This window comes from Ctenopharyngodon idella, chromosome 8 (assembly GCF_019924925.1).
Source record: "Ctenopharyngodon idella isolate HZGC_01 chromosome 8, HZGC01, whole genome shotgun sequence".
Lineage (NCBI taxonomy): Eukaryota > Metazoa > Chordata > Actinopteri > Cypriniformes > Xenocyprididae > Ctenopharyngodon > Ctenopharyngodon idella.
In genome coordinates, this window is record NC_067227.1 from 7,293,673 (window position 1) to 7,317,187 (window position 23,515).

At 35.8% G+C, this 23,515-nt stretch overlaps 2 protein-coding genes and 1 long non-coding RNA gene across 5 annotated transcripts in view; 2 read left to right on the plus strand and 1 right to left on the minus strand.

The window, feature by feature from the left end:
• Window positions 1-15,635, plus strand: part of grk5l (G protein-coupled receptor kinase 5 like) — a 60,823-nt gene extending 45,188 nt beyond the window's left edge. For 2 of the 3 annotated variants that reach the window (XM_051901952.1, XM_051901951.1), the window contains exons 6-16: window positions 943-1,035; window positions 1,605-1,668; window positions 3,370-3,510; window positions 3,770-3,960; window positions 4,063-4,100; window positions 4,878-4,967; window positions 5,837-6,045; window positions 8,412-8,549; window positions 9,312-9,449; window positions 10,516-10,647; window positions 13,169-15,635. In XM_051901952.1, the coding sequence (XP_051757912.1) occupies window positions 943-1,035; window positions 1,605-1,668; window positions 3,370-3,510; window positions 3,770-3,960; window positions 4,063-4,100; window positions 4,878-4,967; window positions 5,837-6,045; window positions 8,412-8,549; window positions 9,312-9,449; window positions 10,516-10,647; window positions 13,169-13,252 (1,318 nt within the window). In that variant the 3' untranslated portion in view covers window positions 13,253-15,635. Of the gene's footprint in view, window positions 1-942; window positions 1,036-1,604; window positions 1,669-3,369; window positions 3,511-3,769; window positions 3,961-4,062; window positions 4,101-4,877; window positions 4,968-5,836; window positions 6,046-8,411; window positions 8,550-9,311; window positions 9,450-10,515; window positions 10,716-13,168 lie in introns of all 3 variants that reach the window. The other variant, XM_051901954.1, reaches the window with a different exon arrangement.
• A 3,360-nt stretch (window positions 15,636-18,995) lies between these two features.
• star (steroidogenic acute regulatory protein) lies at window positions 18,996-23,020 on the plus strand. Its single transcript, XM_051904512.1, has 7 exons — window positions 18,996-19,159; window positions 19,387-19,494; window positions 20,890-21,017; window positions 21,205-21,363; window positions 21,536-21,720; window positions 21,830-21,923; window positions 22,369-23,020. Exons 1-7 carry the CDS (start codon window positions 19,096-19,098, stop codon window positions 22,486-22,488), a joined length of 858 nt encoding a protein of 285 aa, XP_051760472.1. The 5' UTR covers window positions 18,996-19,095; the 3' UTR covers window positions 22,489-23,020.
• On the minus strand, window positions 21,554-23,492 carry LOC127518151 (uncharacterized). The gene is made up of 3 exons (XR_007931467.1): window positions 23,196-23,492; window positions 22,301-22,504; window positions 21,554-21,698 (listed from the first exon to the last, which is right to left on the minus strand). It is a non-coding gene; the product is annotated as an uncharacterized LOC127518151 (long non-coding RNA).
• Window positions 23,493-23,515: the final 23 nt, after the last annotated feature.

Below are 23,515 nucleotides of genomic sequence, written 5' to 3' on the forward strand. Positions count from 1 at the left end.
TTATGTTCAGTTTAGACTGTGTTTATGTGGATACTTGTCAAAACGGGCATTTTGGCATAATTTTGCATGTATTTGCTCAAGAAGACGTGAAAGATAACTTGGTACGCTGCGCACACACCTGCACACTCACAGCATTCACTCACACTTCTTTCACAGCGTCTTTTTATTGAATGGCTTAAAATTACATGATGGTTTAAACTGACAAGACTTAAAAACATGTGAAAATGATAAACTTTCTTGAGGAAGCAGCACTAGTCGGATCATTCAAATTATAGTTTAAGGGGTGCTGAGACGACAGATAGGGGGGCTAAAGCCCACCTAAAATGGCCTAGAACCGCCCCTGTGAGATGGCAAAGATGAATTTACTCCTGTCTTCAGTGTCACATTCAGACATCATCATTCAGAAACATTTCTTATTATTATCAGGATTTTTTTCAAGATTTTTCAAAGATTTTTAAAAGAACAGCATTTATTTGAAATAGAAATATTTTGTAACATTGTAAATGTCTTTACTGAAACTTTTGATAAATTTATATGTGTTCTTGATCAATAAAACTATTAATTTCTTTGGGGAAAAAATCTTACTGACCCTGCAGGGTATGTAGTAAGCATTGCCATAATTGGGACAGGCTGCAACAATAATTTGGGGCAAAACTAGCCCAAAATACTTTTAAAAATCCACTGGAAATTATATGCAGTCTGGGCACCTTTCACATACTGTACTATTTTCAACATAAACCTAATATTGCATACTATATAGGAAAGACAGTATGCAGAATTAAGGGTTGTGTAGTTTTTTTGGGATATTGATCATTTAACACATTTTTGTCCCTAAAGAAGTAAACATTACTTTTGGAACCGTTGCATATTTTGTCTGTGGTCAACTGCACTAGCCGTGCTGCTTATGGTCTAACATTCTCCATGCTGTTTTAAATCTCACAGAGCTCTTCATGACTACTTAAGTGGTGCTCCATTCTCTGACTATCAGAACAGCATGTACTTCGACCGCTTCCTCCAATGGAAAATGCTGGAAAGGTTGGTTACACACTTTATCTCCTTTTTCTCTGTCTGTTACCTTTTTAGTCTACTTAAATGTCGTGTATTTCATTCTTTTAGTTTGCTGGAGGAAGTTCTTTGCTCTGCTTAAACCAGACGTCCTGCTTTTGTTTCATTTGGCTAAATCATATTCAGCTGTTATGGCAGTGCGGACGCTAATCCGTTTAAATTATTTGTTAGTGTAATTGTTAACAGCTCAACACATGAAAGCAAACAGTCATGTTTGGGTCATGAAACGTTCAAGTTACTTTGCAGCGTCCAAGTCTATGCTAGATATAAACTGAACAACTTTACATTTAAGTGGCCCATAAAAAAGTTATGAAAAATTTCCTTCCCACTTTTTCTGCAAACACAATTCTATGAAGGCTTTGTTTCACAGATGAGGTGGAAAATGTGTTTCTTATTGACTATGCTTTATAATTGTAATGTTGTGTATAACTTGTAATGTAGCTTGTGCTCCACCTAGTTTTATTAATGGATCTGAATGTTAAAATGTCAGTTTCCTGTCTGTGATGGTTTGATATCAGATTTTGTGGTTTCATTTCCAGGCAGCCCATCACAAAAGACACATTTCGGCAGTATAGAGTTCTGGGGAAAGGAGGCTTTGGAGAGGTGAGGGTATTGTGAAAAGTCATGACCTGTACACTGTGCGTGTACTGAATATTTCCTCATTTGCTCTCTATCAAAACCTAGCTAGCTAGCTAGCTACCTACCTAGACAGCATTTTTAGACATCACAAATGTGCTCCTGACACAAAGTCTGTTTCGAAATTTAGGCAGCAACCTCATCCTGCCTTTTTGAGATGGTTTTTTTTTTTTTTTTTTTTGGCCAAAAGGGAGTCCCAGAATGCATTGCAAAAAGCTTTGTGAAAGATGACAGATAAGACCAAAAGAATATTTAATGATTATATTATTGTATTCCACTTGCCTTAGCAATATGCTAACAGCAAACTCTTTTGGAATCAGTTTTGAGTCAATTCACCTGTCTAACTCACATAAAAAGTGTTATTTGTGAGTTGCTGCTTATGAAGAGGTGCAGTCAAATTAGTGACATTTTACAAAAAAAAAAAATGGTAGGGAAGCACGATATATCAGCCACAATATCGGTATCGGTATATGTTAATTTTTAATGTTATCGTTATCAGCCCAATAAGAAAATTTGGCCGATATATTAAAGCCGATAAATAATGGATTATTTCCTTCAGGTGAGACACTTCAGATGCACACTGATTGCAATGATGGTTTTGAATTGCTTGAAATATGATTGAAATCACTTCAAAAAGGAAAATACAGTTAAGTGCGACATGGACAGCACAAGTCTGTCATATAGGCTACATAAAATTATAATGAGAACATTATAATTGTGTGCTTGAGACATGGCTTTTAATGGTGAGACTTGTGTTTCTGAAAGCAGGCTCTCAAAAATTATATAAAAATTTGCATTTAGATTTATCTGCCAATATATCGGTTATCGGCTTTCAAATATAAAGAATTATCGGTTATCGTATTGACCAAAATTTTCATATCAGTGCATCCCTAAAAAATTGTCTATTGTCTATAGTGTAGCAATGTGTGAAGTCACTTTCAAACCAAGCAGCTTTCTGCTGATGAACACAACGGATTTGCACAATCACCTTAAGCACGAGCAAAACTTTTTCACCCTCAAAATCTTGCAGAGCAACCTTTTTTTTTTTTTTTTTGATGTTTCGTTTCAGTTAAGATGCTATCTTGTAAAGGCGTGGTAACATTTAACAGTGTTCTACAAATTTCACAAGCAAAATCCAGTCATTTCAAAAGGAATCTGTTCGAGCAGAAGTTTCTCATGAAGGTGATTAAATTACCTTTGCAGTTTTCGCTCGTTTTCAAGTTGGTCATGCGAATTCACCGCTTTGACTAACAGAAAGCTTTAAAAGTGATGTGAGCTGTGCTACGCTATTGACAATGGACAGCTCACAATTTTTTTTTGCCTGCCAAACCTTGTGACCAAACCTTAAAGGGTTAGTTCACCATCAAATTAAAATTCTGTCATTAATTACTCACCCTCATGTCGTTCCAAACCCATAAGACTTTCAATTATCTTCAGAACACAAATGAAGATAATTTTAATGAAATCTGAACGATTTCTGTTCCTCCATTGACAGCTATGTAGCTACCACTTTGACGCTTTAAAAAGTTGCAAAACTAATCTAATACGGTTTAGTCCAAATTTTCTGACTTGATCGCTTTATGATGATGAACATAGAATTTAGGCATTTATTCACATATTCCCATGTGTGTGTATATGTGGTGATAATATATGTCCATCCCTGCCTAGGTGTGTGCGTGCCAGGTGAGAGCCACAGGTAAAATGTATGCTTGTAAAAAGCTTGAGAAGAAAAGGATAAAAAAGAGAAAGGGGGAGGCCATGGCTCTAAACGAGAAACAGATTCTGGAGAAGGTCAACAGCAGGTTTGTGGTAAGTGGAATCATTAATTTATCTACTGTTATCTTTCATCTCTTTTACTCTGATCATGTTTACACCTGTTATAAACATCCATCTTGGGCGATCCAGTCACAAGTGGCCATGCAATAAAAGCTCAAATGCATATTCCTCAGTACCTTCCTGTCTCTGTCCAATTCTTTGTCCAATAAAGGCTTGCTAACAGCTTGTATACATATAAAAGGGTGAAGAATGTATTTTTGAGTATCGGCATCCACTTATCTCTGATTCTCAGGTTAGTTTAGCGTACGCATATGAGACCAAAGATGCCCTGTGTCTGGTGCTGACCATAATGAACGGTGGTGATCTGAAGTTTCACATCTATAACATGGGAACCCCGGGCTTTGAGAAGGAGCGTGTGCAGTTCTATGGCGCCGAGATCTGCTGCGGTCTAGAACACCTGCACAGAGAGTCTATCGTCTACAGGTGGGCAGTATCCAATGTGTGACTATCCTCAAATGCACCCATCCTCATTAATAATGAAATTTTATGGTTGAGCCATTTTTATGTTGCTTTCTTTCACTCTAGGGATTTAAAACCAGAGAATATACTTTTAGATGATAATGGTAAGTCAAATCAATTTTTCATTTATTCATTGAGTTAAATATGGCATTACATTAAATTGGATTTGGTCTAGGGATGTACCAATCCCACTTTTTCTTCGCGTTACTGGCTGATACTTATAGAAACTTGTTTCCGCCACTGAATAAAAAAATAAAAAGGTAATTGCGACTTTTTATCTCACAATTCTGACATTTTTTTTCTCAGAATTGCATGATATAAACTTGCAGTTGCGTGTCATGAAGTCATAATTGCGAGATATAACCTCTATTTTTCCTCAAAATTGGACTTGATAACTCGCAATTGCGAGTTTATATCTCGCAATTCTGACTTCTTATCTCAGAATTGTGAGTTTATATCACAATTCAGAGGAAAAAAGTCACAATTGCGAGTTTATATCCCGCAATTCTGTCTTCACAATTCGCAATTGTGAGTTTATATCTCGCAATTGTGAGGAAAAAAAAGTCAGAATTGTGAGATAAATTATCTTTTAAATTATTTTATTCTGTGGCAGAAACAAGCTTTCATAGGTACTGGCTTCCATCTGATGCCAAAGCTTGTTTTTTATTAATTCACACAAAAGCTCTAACTTAACATGACTTCATTATAAAAGACAGAAAATAAAAAAGATGATGCATACAAAAAAATGTGTAGCATGTGTAACATGTTTATTTAAATAAAAGTCAATTAAAGTTTAATAAATTGTGAAATGCAACAATAAATCATTTTACATTTTAATTTTTTCTGGTTTGTTTGCTACCATTCCCTCTCTATCCTTACAGGTCATATCCGGATCTCAGACCTGGGGCTGGCCATTAAAGTGCCTGATGGAGAACAGATCCGTGGTCGAGTGGGGACTGTGGGCTACATGGGTAATGATCTTTAGCTGTATTGATTTATAAATGTATGAAATATTAGAGCTTGTGTAAAATATTTATGATTTTGCTGGCGATTTAAAATTGAAGCAAAACTGCATGTCTAATTTATAAATGAATCATAATATATACATAATATATACATTTTATAATGTATTTTTGCAATCAAATAAACAAGTGTTAAATGTATTGATTTACAGTACCATTCGAAAGTCGAAAGAAATTCATACTTTTTAATGGCAAGGATTCATTATATTGATCAAAAGTGACAGTAAAGACGTTTATAATGTTACAAAAGATTTCTATTTCAAATAAATGCTGTTTATAAATAAATGCTCTTTTGCACTTTCTATTCATCAAAAAATCCTGGGGAAAAAATGATCATGGTTTCCACTAAAACATTAAGCAGCAAGTGTTTTCAGCATTGCTAATAATAAGAAATATTTCTTGAACACCAAACAGCATATTAGAATGATTTCTGAAGGATCATGTGGCAATAAAGACTGGAGTAATGTTGCTGGACATTCAGCTTTGTCATTACAGAAATAAGTTATTACATTTTAAAATATATTAATATAGTAAACAATTCTTTTATATTGTAATACAGTTTCACAATATTACTGTTTTTACTGTGGTTTTGATTAAATAAATTCAGCCTCGGGTGAGCATAAGAGACTTTTGCATGAACATGAAAAAAATCTTGAATTTTGAACACTAGTGTATATACCAAATATAATCAAAAGGCTTAAAAATATCAAGATCTGTTTTTAGCTGCACCACTCAGTCCTACTAGATATCTATTCATGACAATATGAAACATTTGAAATGTTTATTGATTGATGAACTCAAACTGTATCGATGGACAGCTCCAGAGGTGATCAATAACGAGCGGTATAGCATGAGTCCGGACTGGTGGGGGTTGGGCTGTCTGATCTATGAGATGACCGCTGGCCGATCGCCTTTCCGTGCTCGCAAAGAGCGAGTGAAGAGGGAAGAAGTGGAGAAGCGGGTGCAGGAGGAGGAAGAGGAGTACAGCGACAAGTTTTCAGAAGACACCAAAGCCATCTGCAGGATGGTGAGACCACACACACACGCATACGCATAAACATAAAAGAATGAAGTTTCTGTGCTGGTCAGAATCCAAGATGACACAGTAGAGTACAACTAAGAGCTTGTATCCAAAGTTACATTATCTCTTTAGTCAAACACGCCATAGAAGCTGATTAAGAATCCATTGATTGAGCGCACAAAACTGGTCAAATTGAGTCCATTCTGTATGTTTGGCTCATTTTTCTGGCTGCTAGTGCATGTTTCCGCCTGGGAAAGAAGCTGATAATGAGCTCTCTGAGACCAGCTCAATTCAGGATTGTTTAATACTCTAAATGTACTGTAAAGAACCTCAGCTGTCTTTTATTAGAGTTGTCATGCGACTGTCTTTCTATTAATCTTAATGGGACAGTTCATCCAAAAGTGAAAAATATGTCATTTACTCAGCCTCACGTTACTTTAAACCAGATTTCACAAAAACCTGTTTTTAGGGATTTGAAAGTTAGCAGGTACATTCATTTTGTGTATCGGTGGTTTATGAGCTGTTTACCGGGAAACTGAAATTGATTTTATATATATATTTGTTTTTTTTTCTTGACAAGTTTTGACATGTCTGGCGCCCAAACAATTTAATTCAGTTTACCTTTAATAATACTTTAAATTTAATCAGGGCAGTCCCCGTTACACCATAAGATAATAATGAAATATTTGTAAAAAAAAATTTTACATTCACCAAATTTGATAAAAGTACAATTTTATTTTGCTTTATAAGACTTGTGTCCAGAGAATATCTTAACGATTTGCTTTTGTACAATTATAATATAAAAGCCTACTTAATTTTTCTAACAATATTTTTACTATAATATAAAAGCCTACTTAATTTTTCTAACAATATTTTTACATTATCACATTTGAAATTTTACTTGCATAGTATAAATATTTTTAGTTGTTTTTTACATGAACGTACGCTACAATTCAAAAGTTGTTTTTTAAGGAAATTAATTCTTTTATTCAGCAAGGAAGCGTTAATTTCATTGTAAAGTGACAGTAAAGACATGTTAAAATGATGGTAACACTTTAATTTAAAGTGACTTAGTTATACGTCTAGTGGTGTCAAACGATTAATCGTGATTAATCACAATCAAAATAAAAGTTTGTGTTTACATAATGTGTGTACTGTGTGTAATTGTGTATATAAATACATGCATCTACGTAAATGTAAATTATATAAATATATATACAGTATATACATGCAAATATTTCTTAAACACATATGTAAACAAACTTTTATTTTGGATGTGATTAATCGCGATAAATCGTTTGACAGCACTCGTTACTATATGTACTTACTATAGTAATAACAGTAAATTATGCATAGTTACGAAGACATTTAAAAAAAACAAGCCTTACAGACCCTAAAATTTTGAACGGTAGTGTAACTGCTTTTAAATTTAAGAAGGGGATCCCTCAAAAGGGGGTCATTATATTTGGGGGTCCTTGGCAAAAAAAAAAAAAAAAGCTTGAAATCTTTTGAGTTAACTGACTATGACCCAATTAAAGTTTTTTAAGAAGGTAAAGCCCACATTTGATTTGTGTTTCAGCAGAAGGCCAACTGTTGGTCTTCATGCAAAACCTATTTAAATGACTTTAAAATAGTTAGCAAATCATATAGATTACTTGTTATTCACAGTATGCTGAATCTGGTATGGAAAATGCGGCATTCCTATTTTGTGTTCCATGGAAGAATGAAAGTCAAATTTTCTATATATTGTAATAATTATGTTCACAACTTGTAATAATTACTTTAATGAGCTTGTTGTTTCTGCCTAAAATTAATACATGTAGGCTAACTGCATGATTTGTATTATCTTAGAACTGTACATTTCTGAAATATGAAAATTACTTGGACACTCTAACCTCTGATGACAGATTACTCTAAATTGTAATGTAGACACCTGCATTTTCTGTAAAGCTGCTTTGAAACAATATGTATTGTGAGAAGCGCTATACAAACAAATGTGAATTGAATTGAAATGGATTTGAGAATGACATGAGGATAAGTGAATGATGACAATTCTCAGGTGAACCATCCTTTTAACTGACTTTAATTTGAAAATCTATCTTGCACCATACAAATGGCCTCTACATTTGAGCTCACAAAAGTTCCCAGCCTAACACGTTCCTGTGTGCGGTTTTGTGATGTCTGGTTTGTGATTGCTGACCCTAGTTTTAGGATGTTTGCCCCATTTAAATGTCTTCATTTGGCACACAAGCTCTTTTTCCTAGTGTTTTGAAACCATTGACCAGCTTCGCCTCTTACATTCCACTCTTAAAAAATGTACAAACCTGTGTTCCTAATGTCTGGCTGGCTGCTCTCCGCTTCTTGTCCCACAGCTGTTAGCCAAAGATCCCAAGCAGAGGCTCGGCTGCCAGGCGGATGGAGCTGCTGGAGTCAAAGCCCACCCATTCTTCAAGAACATCAACTTCAAGAGGCTAGAGGCCGGCATTCTGGAACCTTCCTTTGTGCCTGATGTGAGTTCCTGTTCATCTAGTTGATGTTAACACTGTAAAGCCTGACAAATTAAATAATAAGTCCGAAAAATATCATTTTTTTAATGGAACAGTTTATTGAACCTTGAGACAAAAAAATCGTATTTGATACATCAGGCTTTTATGGCTCATATAATATAGCAGGAAATGGAGCTCATACAGTACTTGAGGAGGTAAAAACACCTCCGTTTTATTAAGAAGCTCAGACTGATCAAAAATGCAATTTAGTGCAGTTGCTCATATTTATATGGCCAAAATGTAAGATGAAACTCTAATAGCTTGTGATGTAAATCAGTGAGATCTTTAAAAGAGTATAGCAGACTATTTGTATAAAATACATACAAATATCAGTTGTCACTCTATATCGCTCAGTAATATGTCTTAGTCAGATGGTATTCAAATGCTTGTTTTATGATCAAAACTCTGTAGTTGTTGAGGGCAAAACATATGATGCAATGCAATACAATGATGATTGAGAGATGTTCAAATAAACCTTCCTCAAAATCCTGATGTATCATATTTGATGCTCACATTTTAACATGATTTAAAAAAAAAAAAAAAAAAAAGATGAATCGATAATCAAGTAAACCAATCAAGTGTTCATCTTGAAATATTACCAACAATATATAAGTTATTCTTACATTTACATTTAAAAACCAGTAAAGATTGAATAGGATTGAATTTCCTTATTACTCTGGTTTTTTTTTTTTTCATTTTTGTTTCCCTTCTTTGCTAATTTCATAGCCCAGGGCGGTCTACTGTAAAGATGTTCTGGACATTGAGCAGTTCTCCACCGTTAAGGGTGTCAACCTGGACCAAACAGACAATGATTTCTACTCCAAGTTTGCCACTGGCAGTGTCTCCATCCCATGGCAAAATGAGGTATGAAGCTGTGCTAAAATCTCCCTGCTGCCAATGTTATGCCATATGGCAACATTTTTTTCCGATAACACGATAATGAATCATTCAACCTGGCATCATCTTTAACATTCCATTTGGCACAGTAATGAACAAGAAAAAATTTAAAACGTTGCTGACCCTTAGTTGTACAGGTGTTAATAATGTTTATAACTGTTAATAGTGTATATTAGCATGACTGGAAGGCTGCATTCAATTCAATTTATATAGCACAATTGTGACCCTGGACCAAAAAACAAAAAAAAAAACAGTCATAAGTCGCACGGGTATATTTATAGCAATAGCCAACAATACATTGTATGTGTCAAAATTGTCCATTTTTCTTTTATGCCAAAAACCATTAGGGTATTAAGTAAAGATCATGTTCCATGAAGATATTTTGTAAATTTCCTACCGTAAATATATAAAAAATGTATTTTTGTGAGTGGATATGCACTGCTAAGGACTTCATTTGGACAAATTTAAAGGCGATTTTCTCAATATTTTTATTTTTTTGCACCCTCAGATTCCAGATTTTCAAATAGTTGTATCTCAGCCAAATATTGTCCTATCAATGGAAAGCTTATTTATTCAGCTTTCAGATGATGTATAAATCTGTTTCAAAAAATTGACCCTTATGACTGGTTTTGTGGTCCAGGGTCACAATTAAAAACAAATGCCGTTGACCCGTGTGCTGTACAAAAAAATGAATAACCATTAGATAAAATTCAGACAAAGACAAAGCCACGAGTAAAAAAAAAACACATAGAAAGACAGATTTAACTCATAGATTATAAGCCAGATTAAATAAAAATGATAATGAAAATATGAAAATAGATAATGTTGGAGCAGTTCTGATTGACTAACCAGCATCCAGAACTGTAATTATCCATTCTGTAAAGATGTTAAGAAATAAGGATTATTTGACCTTCTCATCATCATTTCTCTCTTTTTGTTTATCTGTATCTGTCTGTCTGTCTGTCTGTCTCTTGCTATTTTGTCTGTTTTCTGTCCTTTCTTTTTTTTTTTTTATTCTTTTTCTCTGCTGCAGATGATCGAGACAGAGTGCTTCAGCGACCTTAATGTATTCGGGCCTCAGGGGACACGGCCCCCTGACCTGGATTGGAACCAGCCTCCCGAGCCTCCTCGGCGTAGCCTGCTGGACAGGATCTTTAGGAGACATGTGAGGATCCCCTCCACCTCCACCACAGAGGAACACCCCAGAGAACACAATAGTTAACTACAGACCAGGTCAAACACCCCATCAGGACACCACACGCTCACACATGTAGAGCAGAACAGCAACGATCAGGCTGAAGAATAACAAAAATAACTTTGCCACATTAATTTAGAAAATTTAATGGTTTTTTTTTTTTGTTTGTTTTTTTTACACAGGAATTCACATGATCACTTTCACAAATGTACTTATTTGATTAGTGACTTAGAAAGAGTGCAGATTTTTTTATGTTTCTTATTCATTGTACATTAGAATGTTTCTTTGTTTTATGTTTTTCAAAATCCTAAAAGTTTCTTTTTATTTCCAGGTTTAAATTTGATTTTGAATAATATATTTTCAGTTGTTTTTTAAATTTCATAATGGCCATAAAGCTGTATTTGACATTAATCTTAATAATAATATACTCTATATTGCCAAAAGTATTGGGACATCCCTCCAAATCATTGAATTCAGGTGTTACAATCACTTCCATGGCCACAGGTGTATAAAATGTGTATAAAACACCTAGGCATGCAGACTGCTTCTACAAACATTTGTGAAAGAATGGGTCGCTCTCAGGAGCTCAGTGAATTCAGTCGTGGTACCGTGATAGGTTGCCACCTGTGCAATAAGTCCATTCGTGAAATTTCCTCACTACTAAATATTCCACGGTCAACTGTTAGTGGTATCATAACAAAGTAGAAGCAGTTGGGAATAACAGCAACTCAGCCATGAAGTGGTAGGCCACGTAAAATCACAGAGCGGGGTCAGTGCATGCTGAGGCGCACAGTGCGCAGAAGTCGCCAACTTTCTGCAGAGTCAATAGCTACAGACCTCCAAACTTCGTGTGGCCTTCAGATTAGCTCAAGAACAGTGTGTAGAGAGCTTCATGGAATGGGTTTCCATGGCCGAGCAGCTGCACCTAAGCCTTACATCACCAAGTGCAATGTAAAGCGTCGGATGCAGTGGTGTAAAGCATGCCGACACTGGACCCTAGAGCAGTGGAGACGTGTTCTCTGGAGTGACGAATCACGCTTCTCTGTCTGGCAATCCGATGGACAAGTCTGGGTTTGGCGGTTGCCAGGAGAACGGTACTTGCCTGACTGCATGTGTAAAGTTTGGTGGAGGGGGGATTATGGTGTGGGGTTGTTTTTCAGGGGTTGGACTTGGCCCCTTAGTTCCAGTGAAAGGAACTCTTAATGCTTCAGCATACCAAGACATTTTGGACAATTTCATGCTCCCAACTTTGTGGGAACAGTTTGGGGATGGCCCCTTCCTGTTCCAACATGACTGCGCACCAGTGCACAAAGCAAGGTCCATAAAGACATGGATGAGCAAGTTTGGTGTGGGGGAACTTGACTGGCCTGCACAGAGTCCTGACCTCAACCCCATAGAACACCTTTGGGATAAATTAGAATGGAGACTGTTAGCCAACCCTTCTCGCCAACATCAGTGCCTGATCTCACAAATGCAGTCATAGAAGAATGGTCAAAAATTCCCATAAACACACTCTTAAACCTTGTGGAAAGCCTTCCCAGAAGAGTTGAAGCTATTATAGCTGCAAAGGGTGGGCCAACTCCATATTAAACCCTACGGATTAAGAATAGGATGTCATTAAAGTTCATGTGCACGTAAAGGCAGGTATCCCAAAACTTTTGGCAATATAGTGTATATCTAAATGAGACAATATCAACATTGAAATATTTAGCTGTTAAACTGCAAACATTAAGACACATCGAGATTTTGTTCTTAATATATTTTTATTTTGTTGTTTTACTGCGAGAAATGCACTACATACACTACTCAAGTGTTGCATTCTGCATATATTATTACAGTTTAAAAGTACAGTGTTCTATTTTAATATAATTTAAATATAAATTAAATTAAATTTTAATATAAATTGTAATTTATTCCTGTGATGGCAAAGCTAAATTTTCAGCAGCCATTACTCCAGTCGTCTTTTGTTACATTATAAATGTCTTTACTGTTAATTTTTTTTTATCAATTTACTGTCTTTGCTGAATAAAAGTATGAATTTCTTTTTTAAAAATTGTGCTGACCCCAAACTTTTGAAGTAGTGTATGTGTTTTGTAAATAAACTGCAAAATAACTAGGCATCCTAGATAACTAATCACCATTTATCGAAAGCAATTCATTAAGTTACTTTTGCATTGTAATGCAAAATATGTTGTGAGGCAATACCCACATTCTGATATTTTGCCTACAAATAAACAAGTCCAACTGGACTGAACTAAAGCAGGCACATTTATTTTCATTTAGCACCTATTTCTGGAGAAAAATGGGGATGAGAGAGTTTTTCAGTTGTTTTGGGAAAAAAAATATTTGGTTAAGTAACGTGCGTTACCCCCAACACTGCTGGCGAGTGTTAATTTTGGACCCTGATTATACATGTCTATATGTGAGAGAGAATTTATAAATCATAACTAACATTAATTATTTCTATCTGTCATTGTCTCTCATCCTTCAGCATCCAGAGGTGACCATCGCTCAAAGCCGGGTCTCGTCTTCCAGTGTCAACTCTGTTGACTCCATGTCAAACTCTGCCCCCTAGTGGACAGATCGCTGCGGGACTGCAGGGAACAAAAGCGAGTGAGCGATAAAGAGAGGAAAGAATAAGAGTGAAGAACTCCTCCTGCCCTTTAAAGACCAGTCGACAGAGCGTGGAAGAGTCTGTTTTCCTTGCCTTGGCCCTCACTATCCATCCACGGCCCGCTGAGAGGACAGGAGACAAAACAAACTCCTGTTTAAAGACTTTTATTTATCCGTTTTGTGACAGAAAGGAGAACATTTATTCCTTCACCTCACGCTCCCTCAGGATTGCTGGAACAGTAAAGAGCCACTGACAATGACAGAATATTAACTCATATTATTCAGGGGATTTTATCGACAAAGAGAGGCCTCCACAGGGAATGGGAAGGGGGCTTTTTAAATTTTCTTTTGCAAAGGAAAGCTAATATAGTGAACTTAAGAGACTACACACTCACTCACAAACACACGCACACTCTCGTTTCCTCCTCCATCCCTCTCGCTATACCTACCTATCTACCCCTTTTTTCTTTCCGTCTACATGTAACACCTCCAACCTCAACCCAAAATGTGCATTGCCTTGCATTCTCTCAGGCCAAAGATAGAGCTTATTACAGGAAGACACGTATTTGATTAACCATTGCCATATTTCGGTGCTGAGAGTGACGAAAGGCCTAAAAGCACAAGGAAATAGGAGCTCGTTTGAGCTTTATATCGTTTCCTTCCCGTGTCATCTGCAAATTATGTGATATCACTGAAAAACAAACTCAATTTGGCAGCTTCAGCCTCTTCCAGTCCACTTAAGACCAGCGTCCGTTTTCTAAAATCTCATCTGCTCCATTTGTCGGACACTACATGGTCTACAAACATAAGCTAAAAGTATCTCTGTATGATCAGTTCCTTTGTGCATAAAGGCCGTTGACCGTAGTGAAAGGCGGAGCCATCTCAGTGGGCGTGGTCTTTGGGTTGGTAGGCCGCCTACCAGCAGATACATAGCCAATCACAGCACAATAAATCAGTCAGGGAGTACTTCTCATCTCACCACATTATTCATAAGTGGCTCATTTACCCGATTTATAGAAAATATATAATAAACGGTTGATTAATTCAGCTTTCATAGGCAATTTGGCATTGAATCAAAGCATGTTGCTGGACTCTTCAATCTGAGCTACTGTGAGATTTTGCTGATGTGGAAAACAGTTTAAAAATGTGCTAAATTTGTATCACGGCAGCTCCAAGAGGAGTCAGAATTGACCATCTAATAATACATCTACAGTACACAGTCAAGCGTTTTCTCTTTTTAGGACAACAAAACAGTTTTCTTCCAGATTCGGTATGTAAATATGCCTTCATTTATTCAGATTTCAACCACTAATAGACTGAAACTGGCACCACTTCACTTCAGCCTTTATGCACACACACACACACACACACACACACACACACACACACACACACACACACACACACACACACAATACACCAGACTCATGAAGTTTCATACCTCAGCAGATGTTTTCTCATATTTATGCAGTTTCCAATCAGATGCCAATTGGTAGAAAGACATTTCATTCATCTTACCCAACTATAAGTGTACTAATTTAAAAAGTGTCCAGGATTTCAGTTGTATAGACATCATGGGAATCCAGAACACTCTGGCCTAAAAATACATCTATATCCCATGCATAGAGAATACATGATAGTTTTGTAGTGTTCAAATGTTTCTTTAAATAAATGGATAGTTTATCAGTAACTAAACGGAGCGACTAAAGAAGGAACAGAATATGAATCTTGACCTCATCTTTCATTTACAATACCATTCCAAGGGTTTTTTATGCCTCAAAGTTCAATAGCGAATCTCAAGACAAATCAAGTGTATTAAAATTATGACTTGAAGCTATTTCACAAGTACGTATGCTAAGTGCCATGTCATTTCGAATCATTAAACTGATGTGTGTTTACCAAATTATGTATCAGTTATGCCATTAATTTACCATGCTAGAAATTTCATCTGAAGGGTTTAAAATGAAAAAAGTGTATACGTAGTGCAGGTTCTAACATTTCAAACTTCTTCTCATCTGAAATGTGTGTAATAACTGGTTATTGCACTGTATTATGACATGTTACATAAATTGCACTGCACACTGCATGGTCAATCAACTATTCATCGAGCGGGACCAATGTGTCTGTTAACGCTTTAGGGGTCTGATCTCTGTGTATACTAGTGCCATGCTGTTGTTCACTGTGGTGAGACTTTATACGCCACATAGTTGTGATGATTCATGATCACTTTCATGTGAAATTCAGAAAGGATTCATGTTAATGCGTTTCTCCTATTTTTAAAAATTGTGGCCCATGTTGATTTGGAAGTACTTTATTTACCATTACAGGGAATATTCATCACTTTTGCCACTTGGTTGTGTATCTAATTTGGGGAATCTTCTAACCACAGTGGGTTAGTTGCTATAAAACTTGATTAACATGATACTCCAGCAACTGAGAGTCGTGTTACTGATTTTACAGTGAATTTAAACCAGACTTTTCCCCAAGTATACATAGATAAAGTGCATATTTTTTTTGTAATAGTTCATTAAGTGTTTCTAGCACTCTATATCATGAAGAGGGACTGATGTAAACTGATATTATGTTATATCAGCAAGTAGATGTTGATTTGGTCTATGGAAACATAAAGGAAAGGTTTGCCACTTTTTTTATTATTATTTTATTTAGAGTTTTCTAAATGGACAGGAAAGCTATGAGTCACAGTAAATTAGCATTATTTCTGTAATTTAAACAAAAGGGTTGAAAATTGAAGGCCTGATGGTTTAAACTTCAAACCTATTGGTTTATATTTCTACAGTATCCTCTAAAGTAATTTAACAGCTGTGAAGTTTAGTCTGAGGAAAGGTTCATTTTTCTAAGTTAATGCTTTGCTTATGTATACTTCCTGTTTGTCCTCCATACAACAATGTGACGAATGAACTTGTGGTGACGTGTAATTGCTGCATAAAAGGGAACTTTGCCTTTAAAACAATGACCAAACTAAAAAGGAACTGAAGTGATGTTTATTTGGTGAGTAAAAACTAGAGAAATTAGAGAAGATGAGATTTTGAGGACATGGCTCCTTTTGGATTCATTTTTTGTATAAGTCATGAAGTAAGTTTTAATTACATTCTGGAGAAAGAAAAAACCCAATGAAGTGCCTCCTTTTTAGTAGTCTAGTCCAGGTTAGTGCCCATGATACGGTTTGCACTTTGTGTGTCACTTCAGTCATTCACACAATGTAAACATGCACACGCACAAACACACACACACACACGTTTTAAAGAGAGGTGTTGTACTACGCTGACTGCATGTGAAGCCAAACCTGACAGTCCTTCTGAATAAAACCTGTGCTGGCCTGAACATAATTGTGTAGTTCTTTTAGAAATGTGAATGTGTTTGTATTATGATAACGTACGTGATTATCATGAACGATAAATAAACGTAACACATTAAATATGGAATGGAAAGGAAAACTGAATTATTTTGGTTTAAATGGTTTTACTTTATATTAGGACTGCCAATTTAAATGTGATTATATAAAAATATTTTATAATTGTAAAAAAAAAAAAAAAAAAAAAAATCTAAATAAATTAATAATTAATTAATTTATATAATTTTAATTTATATATTTTGAATACTGTAAAAACAGTAATATTGTGAAATAGTATTACAATTTAAAATAACAGATTTAACATTTTAAAATGTGTCACATGATCCTTCAGGAATCATTTTAATATGCTGATTTGGTGTCCAAGAAACATTACTTATTTTTATCAGTGTTGAAAGCATATTTTTTTGTGGAAACCCAGATAAATAAAAGTATTATTGTAATTTATTTCAAAAAGAAAAAAAAAACTTTTTAGTATAAAAAAAAAAACACTTTTTGTTGTGTCAATTCAATGCTTTACTCATATGCTACAATAATGTCTTTTCTCAGGAAATATTGATAAAATATAAGTAATTTGATTAAAAAAATGGCATATCATGTAATTAATTCAATTCATGTTTGCAATCCATGACAACCATTGAATCATTCACTCAACCAATTCATTAAAAACACTGAATCATTCAGGAACAAAACAAGGAAAACTGCATCCAAAATCGCATAGGGTGAATTCAGGTGTCCCATTAGCATGACATTTTCAAGTGTCCCAATTTACTTGAATTAGGTAGGTACATTTCATAAAGAACTGCGGCTTTGTTTATAACTATTTTAGTTGGTGAAGTAAAAATAGATAAATAGTTGCCAATGCTACAGTACAGTTTTCTTCCAGTATGTAAATATGCCCTCATTTAATCAGATTTCAACCACTAATAGATTGCAACTGGCACCACTTCACTTTAGCCTTTATGCACACACCCACAATACACCAGACTCATGAAGTTTCATACCTCAGCAGATGTTTTCTCATATTTATGCAGTTTCCAATCAGATGCCAATTGGTAGAAAGACATTTCATTCATCTTCCCCAACTGTAAAAGTGTCCAGGATTTCAGTTGTATAGACATCATGGGAATCCAGAACACACTGGCCTAAAAATACATTTATATCCCATGCATAGAGAATTAATGATAGTTTTTTAGTGTTCAAATGTTTCTTTAAATAAATGGATAGTTTATCAATAACCAAACGGAGCAATTCAAGAAGGAACATAATATGAATCTCGACCTCATAATCTTGCATTTACAATACCATTCCAAGGGTTTTTTTATGTTAGCGAATCTCAAGACAAATCAAGTGTATTAAAATGATGACTTGAAGCTATTTCACGAGTACGTAAGTTTGAAATCCATTGACAGCTATGGTTTGCACCTGTTCCAGCTTCATTTCAACAGTCTGAGGCTGTTCCACACCTCCTGATTAGAAGTTTGTCTGATAAAGGTTAAGGCCTTAAGTATAAATTACTTTGAAGGACACAGGGTTGTGGGTTAAGGTAGTTTCACTCATAAAGCCACTTGCCCCCACAAGATATTGCTTAAATGTTCTTGAACAAGTTGATTTTACGTCAAGCTAAAAACCACAAGTCATTAAACCAATATTTTCACAGAACTAGAAAAGTTTCCATTGCCGTTGTGTCCAAGGCTGTCAGACCAGCCTCTTAATGTTATCACTGATGGAGAATTGATTTGTTGCAGCTTTGATGTGAGTTTGTATAGTACAGCATGTAATAAGATGTAACCTGGATTTGCAGAATATGGTATTGTTGAAAGCTATAATTGGTCACATTAAAAGTACACACAAGTGGCCACTCAGCTTTATTTTTGAAACAAGCCACTAATTACCTCTTTTTCTGGGATGCCACCAAGTAATGATGTCATTTTATTTGACCCCTTGGACTTATGATGATGATGATGATTTGTCACATTTTAAACTTGACCTCTTGAACTAAAGCTGTAATGGAACCAGGCAAGCAAGTCATGTGTGACATTTTGAGAGTTTCCGGCTTATCAAATGTGAAAATATATCTGTAGATAAGTTTAGTTGTACTGTGCTGTTTGTTTTGACTCGAAAAAGAAAGAAAAGCAGACATAAGTGAAAACAGTACTAACCAGTGTTCTGTGTGGGTAGTCTTCAGGCACTAGCTGTTATCTGTAACAACGTGTTTATAGTGGTAACAGATAGGCCGTCGTGTTCACTGCACATCCTTGACACACAGGGTCGCCCCCGTGCGTTGAGTGATGGTGCTGTTTTATCTGCGAGGTGACGAGAATGCGGCCTTGTCTGATGGGGCTATAAAGGGGCCAAAGCATCCAGCTGTTCTTCAGATTCCACTTCTAACTCACCGTGCCCACGTTTCATTTATCAGTTAAGAAAATTTGATAATGTTGCCTGCAACGTTCAAACTGTGTGCTGGCATTTCCTACAGGCACATGAGAAACATGACAGGTAAGAAGCTGTTTCATATATCAATGCTTTCTGAAATATTTTTAATAATAATAAATAATAATTAAATTTAAGTTTATTAAGGGGCCAACTTTACAATTTGTCAAGGTTTGGCTTTTCAACAAAATATGTTGGTACATGTCTTACTTTGGCAAAATCACCATATACATATCTAAATTTTTATTTTATTTATTTATTTATTTATTTATTTATTTTTAAATCACAATCAGGTCTGAGGAAGAATGCAATGATTGCAATCCATCATGAGCTGAACAAGCTTTCTGGACCTGGACCTAGTGCTTGGATTAACCACATCCGAAGAAGGAGCTCCCTGCTCAGTAAGAGAAATTCCACACAACTTGAACATTTATATAAAGAAATATGGATGCTGTTGACTTCATCTGTACATGTAATAGCTAATAATAATAATAGCCAACTAAATTCTTGAAATGATTTACTCATTTATTGTCCTGTTTAAATGTCTGTTCAATATACTGTGTATATCATTTAAGCAATAGTGCTGCTGTTTTGAATATTAGAGAGTGTGATTGCTTTCGTATAAAAGATATATAAACAATCAAAAAACAAAGTTAATGGTGAGTAACTTCCCATTTAGACACAACATTGGCAACTATTTATCTATTTTTACTTCACCATCTAAAATAATTATAGACAAAGCCGCAGCAGAATTGTGCATCCGTGAGCAATACAGCAATGGTTTAGCTCCTAAATCAGCATTTTGGTTGTGTGAATGATTCAATTACTCATAAAAACAAACACTTGTTTTGTTCTTGAATGAATCTGTGTTTTTAACAAATCGGTTGAGTGAATGATTCGATGACTCAAGACAGTCACTGCATCCGAAATCGCATACTTCCCTATATAGTACAGTAGGTGAAAAAATAAGTTGTATGTCCGAATCCATAGTATTCATAGTAGGTGAAAAGTACCCAGATGACCTACTACATCTGGCGCGATTATGAGGTGTGTATCTGATGGACACTTTACTGTCCCAAATTGCCACGGCAGAGGAGATGTGAATGGCAGTGAAGCAACGCAATGGATGTCATAGGTCACATGACAATGACAACATTGCCGATGTACAATAGTATGTCTGGATTTCATCCATACTACACACATTCATACTATATAGAATGTACTTCCTTAATGGTAAAGTAAGTTCTTCATCAAATGTACCTATTTAGGTAAATTCAAGTAAATTGGGACACTTGAATATGTCACGCTAATGGGACACCTGAATTCAACCTATGCGATTTTGGATGCAGTTACTTGTTTTGTTCCCGAATGATTCAGTGTTTTTAACGAATTGGTTGAGTGAATGATTCAATGACTCACTCATAATGACATGATAATGATAATGAGTCTCTGAATCCAAATATTCCAACTTCCCTATATAGTAGGTGAAAAACAGTATGTGAAAAGAGTCATATGTTCGAATTAGACCTATTATTTCCAATGGGATTCTGAAGTGCACGTGTGATGGACACTTACTTGTTTATTTCCTGAATGATTCAGTATTTTTGAATGAATGATTCAGTAACATATAAAGACACTTTTTGCCACTTACTGGCATAACAATGTAATTTGCAGAAAGGGTCAATGAAAATTCTCCACCATTTTCACAGAAATGCACATTTTCTACAGAAATCTAGTATGTATTTGTTTTTTATTTATGCAGATGATAACATTTATGTGTGTGTTTCTTTGCACAGGCAGTCGGATTGCAGAGGAGACATACAGTGAAGCTGAGCAGTGCTATGTGCAGCAGGGACAAGAAGCTCTGCAGAAGTCTATCAGCATCCTCAGTGACCAGGATGGCTGGCAAACTGAGATTGAGACTGTAATAATAATAATAATAATCAGATTTCATCATTCATTCTGATGAGGCCATGTATACATGCATATTTTATTATACAGTTTTATAGCAGTAGCACTTGGTTCACTTTTTTGTTCATATATACTGCATATATACTAATAATAATTAATGTTTTTTTTTTTTTTTTTTAATGTGGGTTTTTCTCTCTCAGGTCAGTGGTGATAAGGTGATGAGTAAAGTATTACCAGATATTGGGAAGGTTTTTAAGTTGGAAGTGATGCTGGAACAACAAACAGATGATCTTTATGAGGAGCTGGTGGATAACATGGAACAAATGGGGGAGTGGAATCCCAATGTCAAACAAGTCAAGGTGGGTAGAAAAAGATCTACTGACTTCCAGCTCCCTATGCTGCAGGCTTGTGTGCATTTTTAGTCACTGCACTTTTGAAGGACTGCCTATCTTCTCATCACAGTGTAACAAATCATACAGCTTTTGTTGCCTATAGATATTTGGTATTCAATACAGTTTTGTTCCCTCTCAGATTCTTCAGAAGATCGGTCAAGATACTATGATCACACATGAGATTTCAGGTGAAACACCTGGAAATGTGGTGGGTCCACGAGATTTTGTAAGTGTCCGCTGTGCCAAGCGGAGGGGATCTACATGCTTCCTGGCTGGGATGTCCACTCAGCACCCTGGAATGCCTGAGAAGAAAGGATTTGTAAGGTAAGTGAAAATTTGAATCACTCCCCCAAACCCTACCAAATAACAAACAAACAAAAAAATTCAAACCTCTTGCAATGTATTCAATTTACAATATTTCTTATTTTCTGAGGGCTGAGAATGGACCCACCTGTATTGTTATGCGACCAAGTGCAGATGATCCCAATAAGACAAAGTTTACTTGGTTGCTCAGTTTAGACCTTAAGGTAAGTCAATTGCCCTCTCAGTTAAAAGGTGAAGTACAATTTCTTGGATGTTAAATACTTTCACTTATTCTAGTTTAATATTTATAAGCAAGCCGTTACTCGGCTGATTCCCCTGAAAAGTTGCACTGTTGTTGCAATCAAAACATTGCTCTGTTTGTTTGAGCCCAACACAGCAACATTAATTCAACCAATAGCATGAGTTTGAGGTGGGACTATCTCTTTCCCAACCAATATAGGGGGAGTTTTCAGGAAACCTTTTAGAAAACTGTTATTTTTTCAGTTTTATTTGGTGTTTCTGGTGGCTTAAAAAATGCAGATTACCTTAGCAGCTGTGAATTTAAATGATAATTGACAGTTAATGCTTTAAGTAAACTCACTCTCAATGTAGTATCACATTATACTTCCAAATAAGTGTTCTAATGTCTGGTTTGTCCCTGTTCTCCAGGGTTGGATCCCAAAAACGGTCATCAACCGGGTACTTTCGCAAACCCAGGTGGATTTCGCAAATCACCTCAGGCACAGAATGGCATCCACTGGTAGTGTGGAAGCAGCCATTGCCTGCTGACGTCCACATTTATACCCTATAAAAACACAGATGTCATAACAAAAGCAGACTCTTTTCAGGGTCAAGCTCATCCCACCCAAAGCTGTCGCACCCATCCAGCCTACACTTGTAAACATTTCACACAAATACAGAAGTTAAATTGTCCATCGAAGCAATATGCTGCTCTTCGTTCAAGCCACACCACTTTAAATGTTTTCACATGCACAAAACTATAATAACTAAAACAGTTATGCTGTAGGTTACTGGGTCATTGTAATGGATGTTTAGTAAGTTTCGATTTCAAACTGATGGTAAACTCAGTTGACTTCCTCTGTCACCTCCATTTGTGGCTTTAACTTCCTTTTATTCACTCAAATACTTCTGCAGAACACCACTTACTATTTTTGGGTTTATTATTTCCTGTTTTATCATTTTTTGTGTAAAAAAAAAAGTATTTATTTTAAGTTAATATAATTATTGCATCACCCTGGAAAAGGATGTCTGCTAAATGAATGTTCATTAAAACAATTAAAACGACAAACTACAGATTCAGTCTTTTTTTGTTCAAAAGGGTCGTAACACAAGAGGAGCACAAATTATGACCGAAGCCTCAATTTGCAGACTGCGTAAGGAAATACAGGAAATAGCTTCATCAACATACTTTGGCAGGCCACTCAGCCAGTTACATAAACAACATTTTGAGTCAGTTATGCCCATTAGTGTCTCACCGATGTTCAAGCAAGCTGCCCCCGGAAAGGGAATGTGACTCGTATTACAGCCAGAAATTCAGTCCATAAAAATTTCTTGTCGTCTGGACTGGATTAGCATGAGCTTGCCAAAGCAAGGAGGTGTTTGGTCATTCGCATGTGTTTTAGGAACTTCTCGGCTCCTTGAAGGTCTGTTTGAGCCAACATTGCACTAAGCAGGAAATGAGGTAAACACTGATGTCCTGGCCAAAGGCGGGCCGCAGTTCCCTCTCTAATGTTTTTCATTTTTTCCGATGCAGATGGTGATTTCTGATTATATTAAATAAATTTCAAAGCAAAAG

Excerpts from the sequence above, each read along its gene's own strand:
- star (XM_051904512.1), top strand. The coding sequence starts at position 19,096 with ATGTTGCCTGCAACGTTCAAACTGTGTGCTGGCATTTCCTACAGGCAC. Across the intron at positions 19,160-19,386 it reads GCACATGAGAAACATGACAG|GTCTGAGGAAGAATGCAATG; the intron begins GTAAGAAGCTGT and ends AATCACAATCAG. Across the intron at positions 21,018-21,204 it reads GGCAAACTGAGATTGAGACT|GTCAGTGGTGATAAGGTGAT; the intron begins GTAATAATAATA and ends TTTCTCTCTCAG.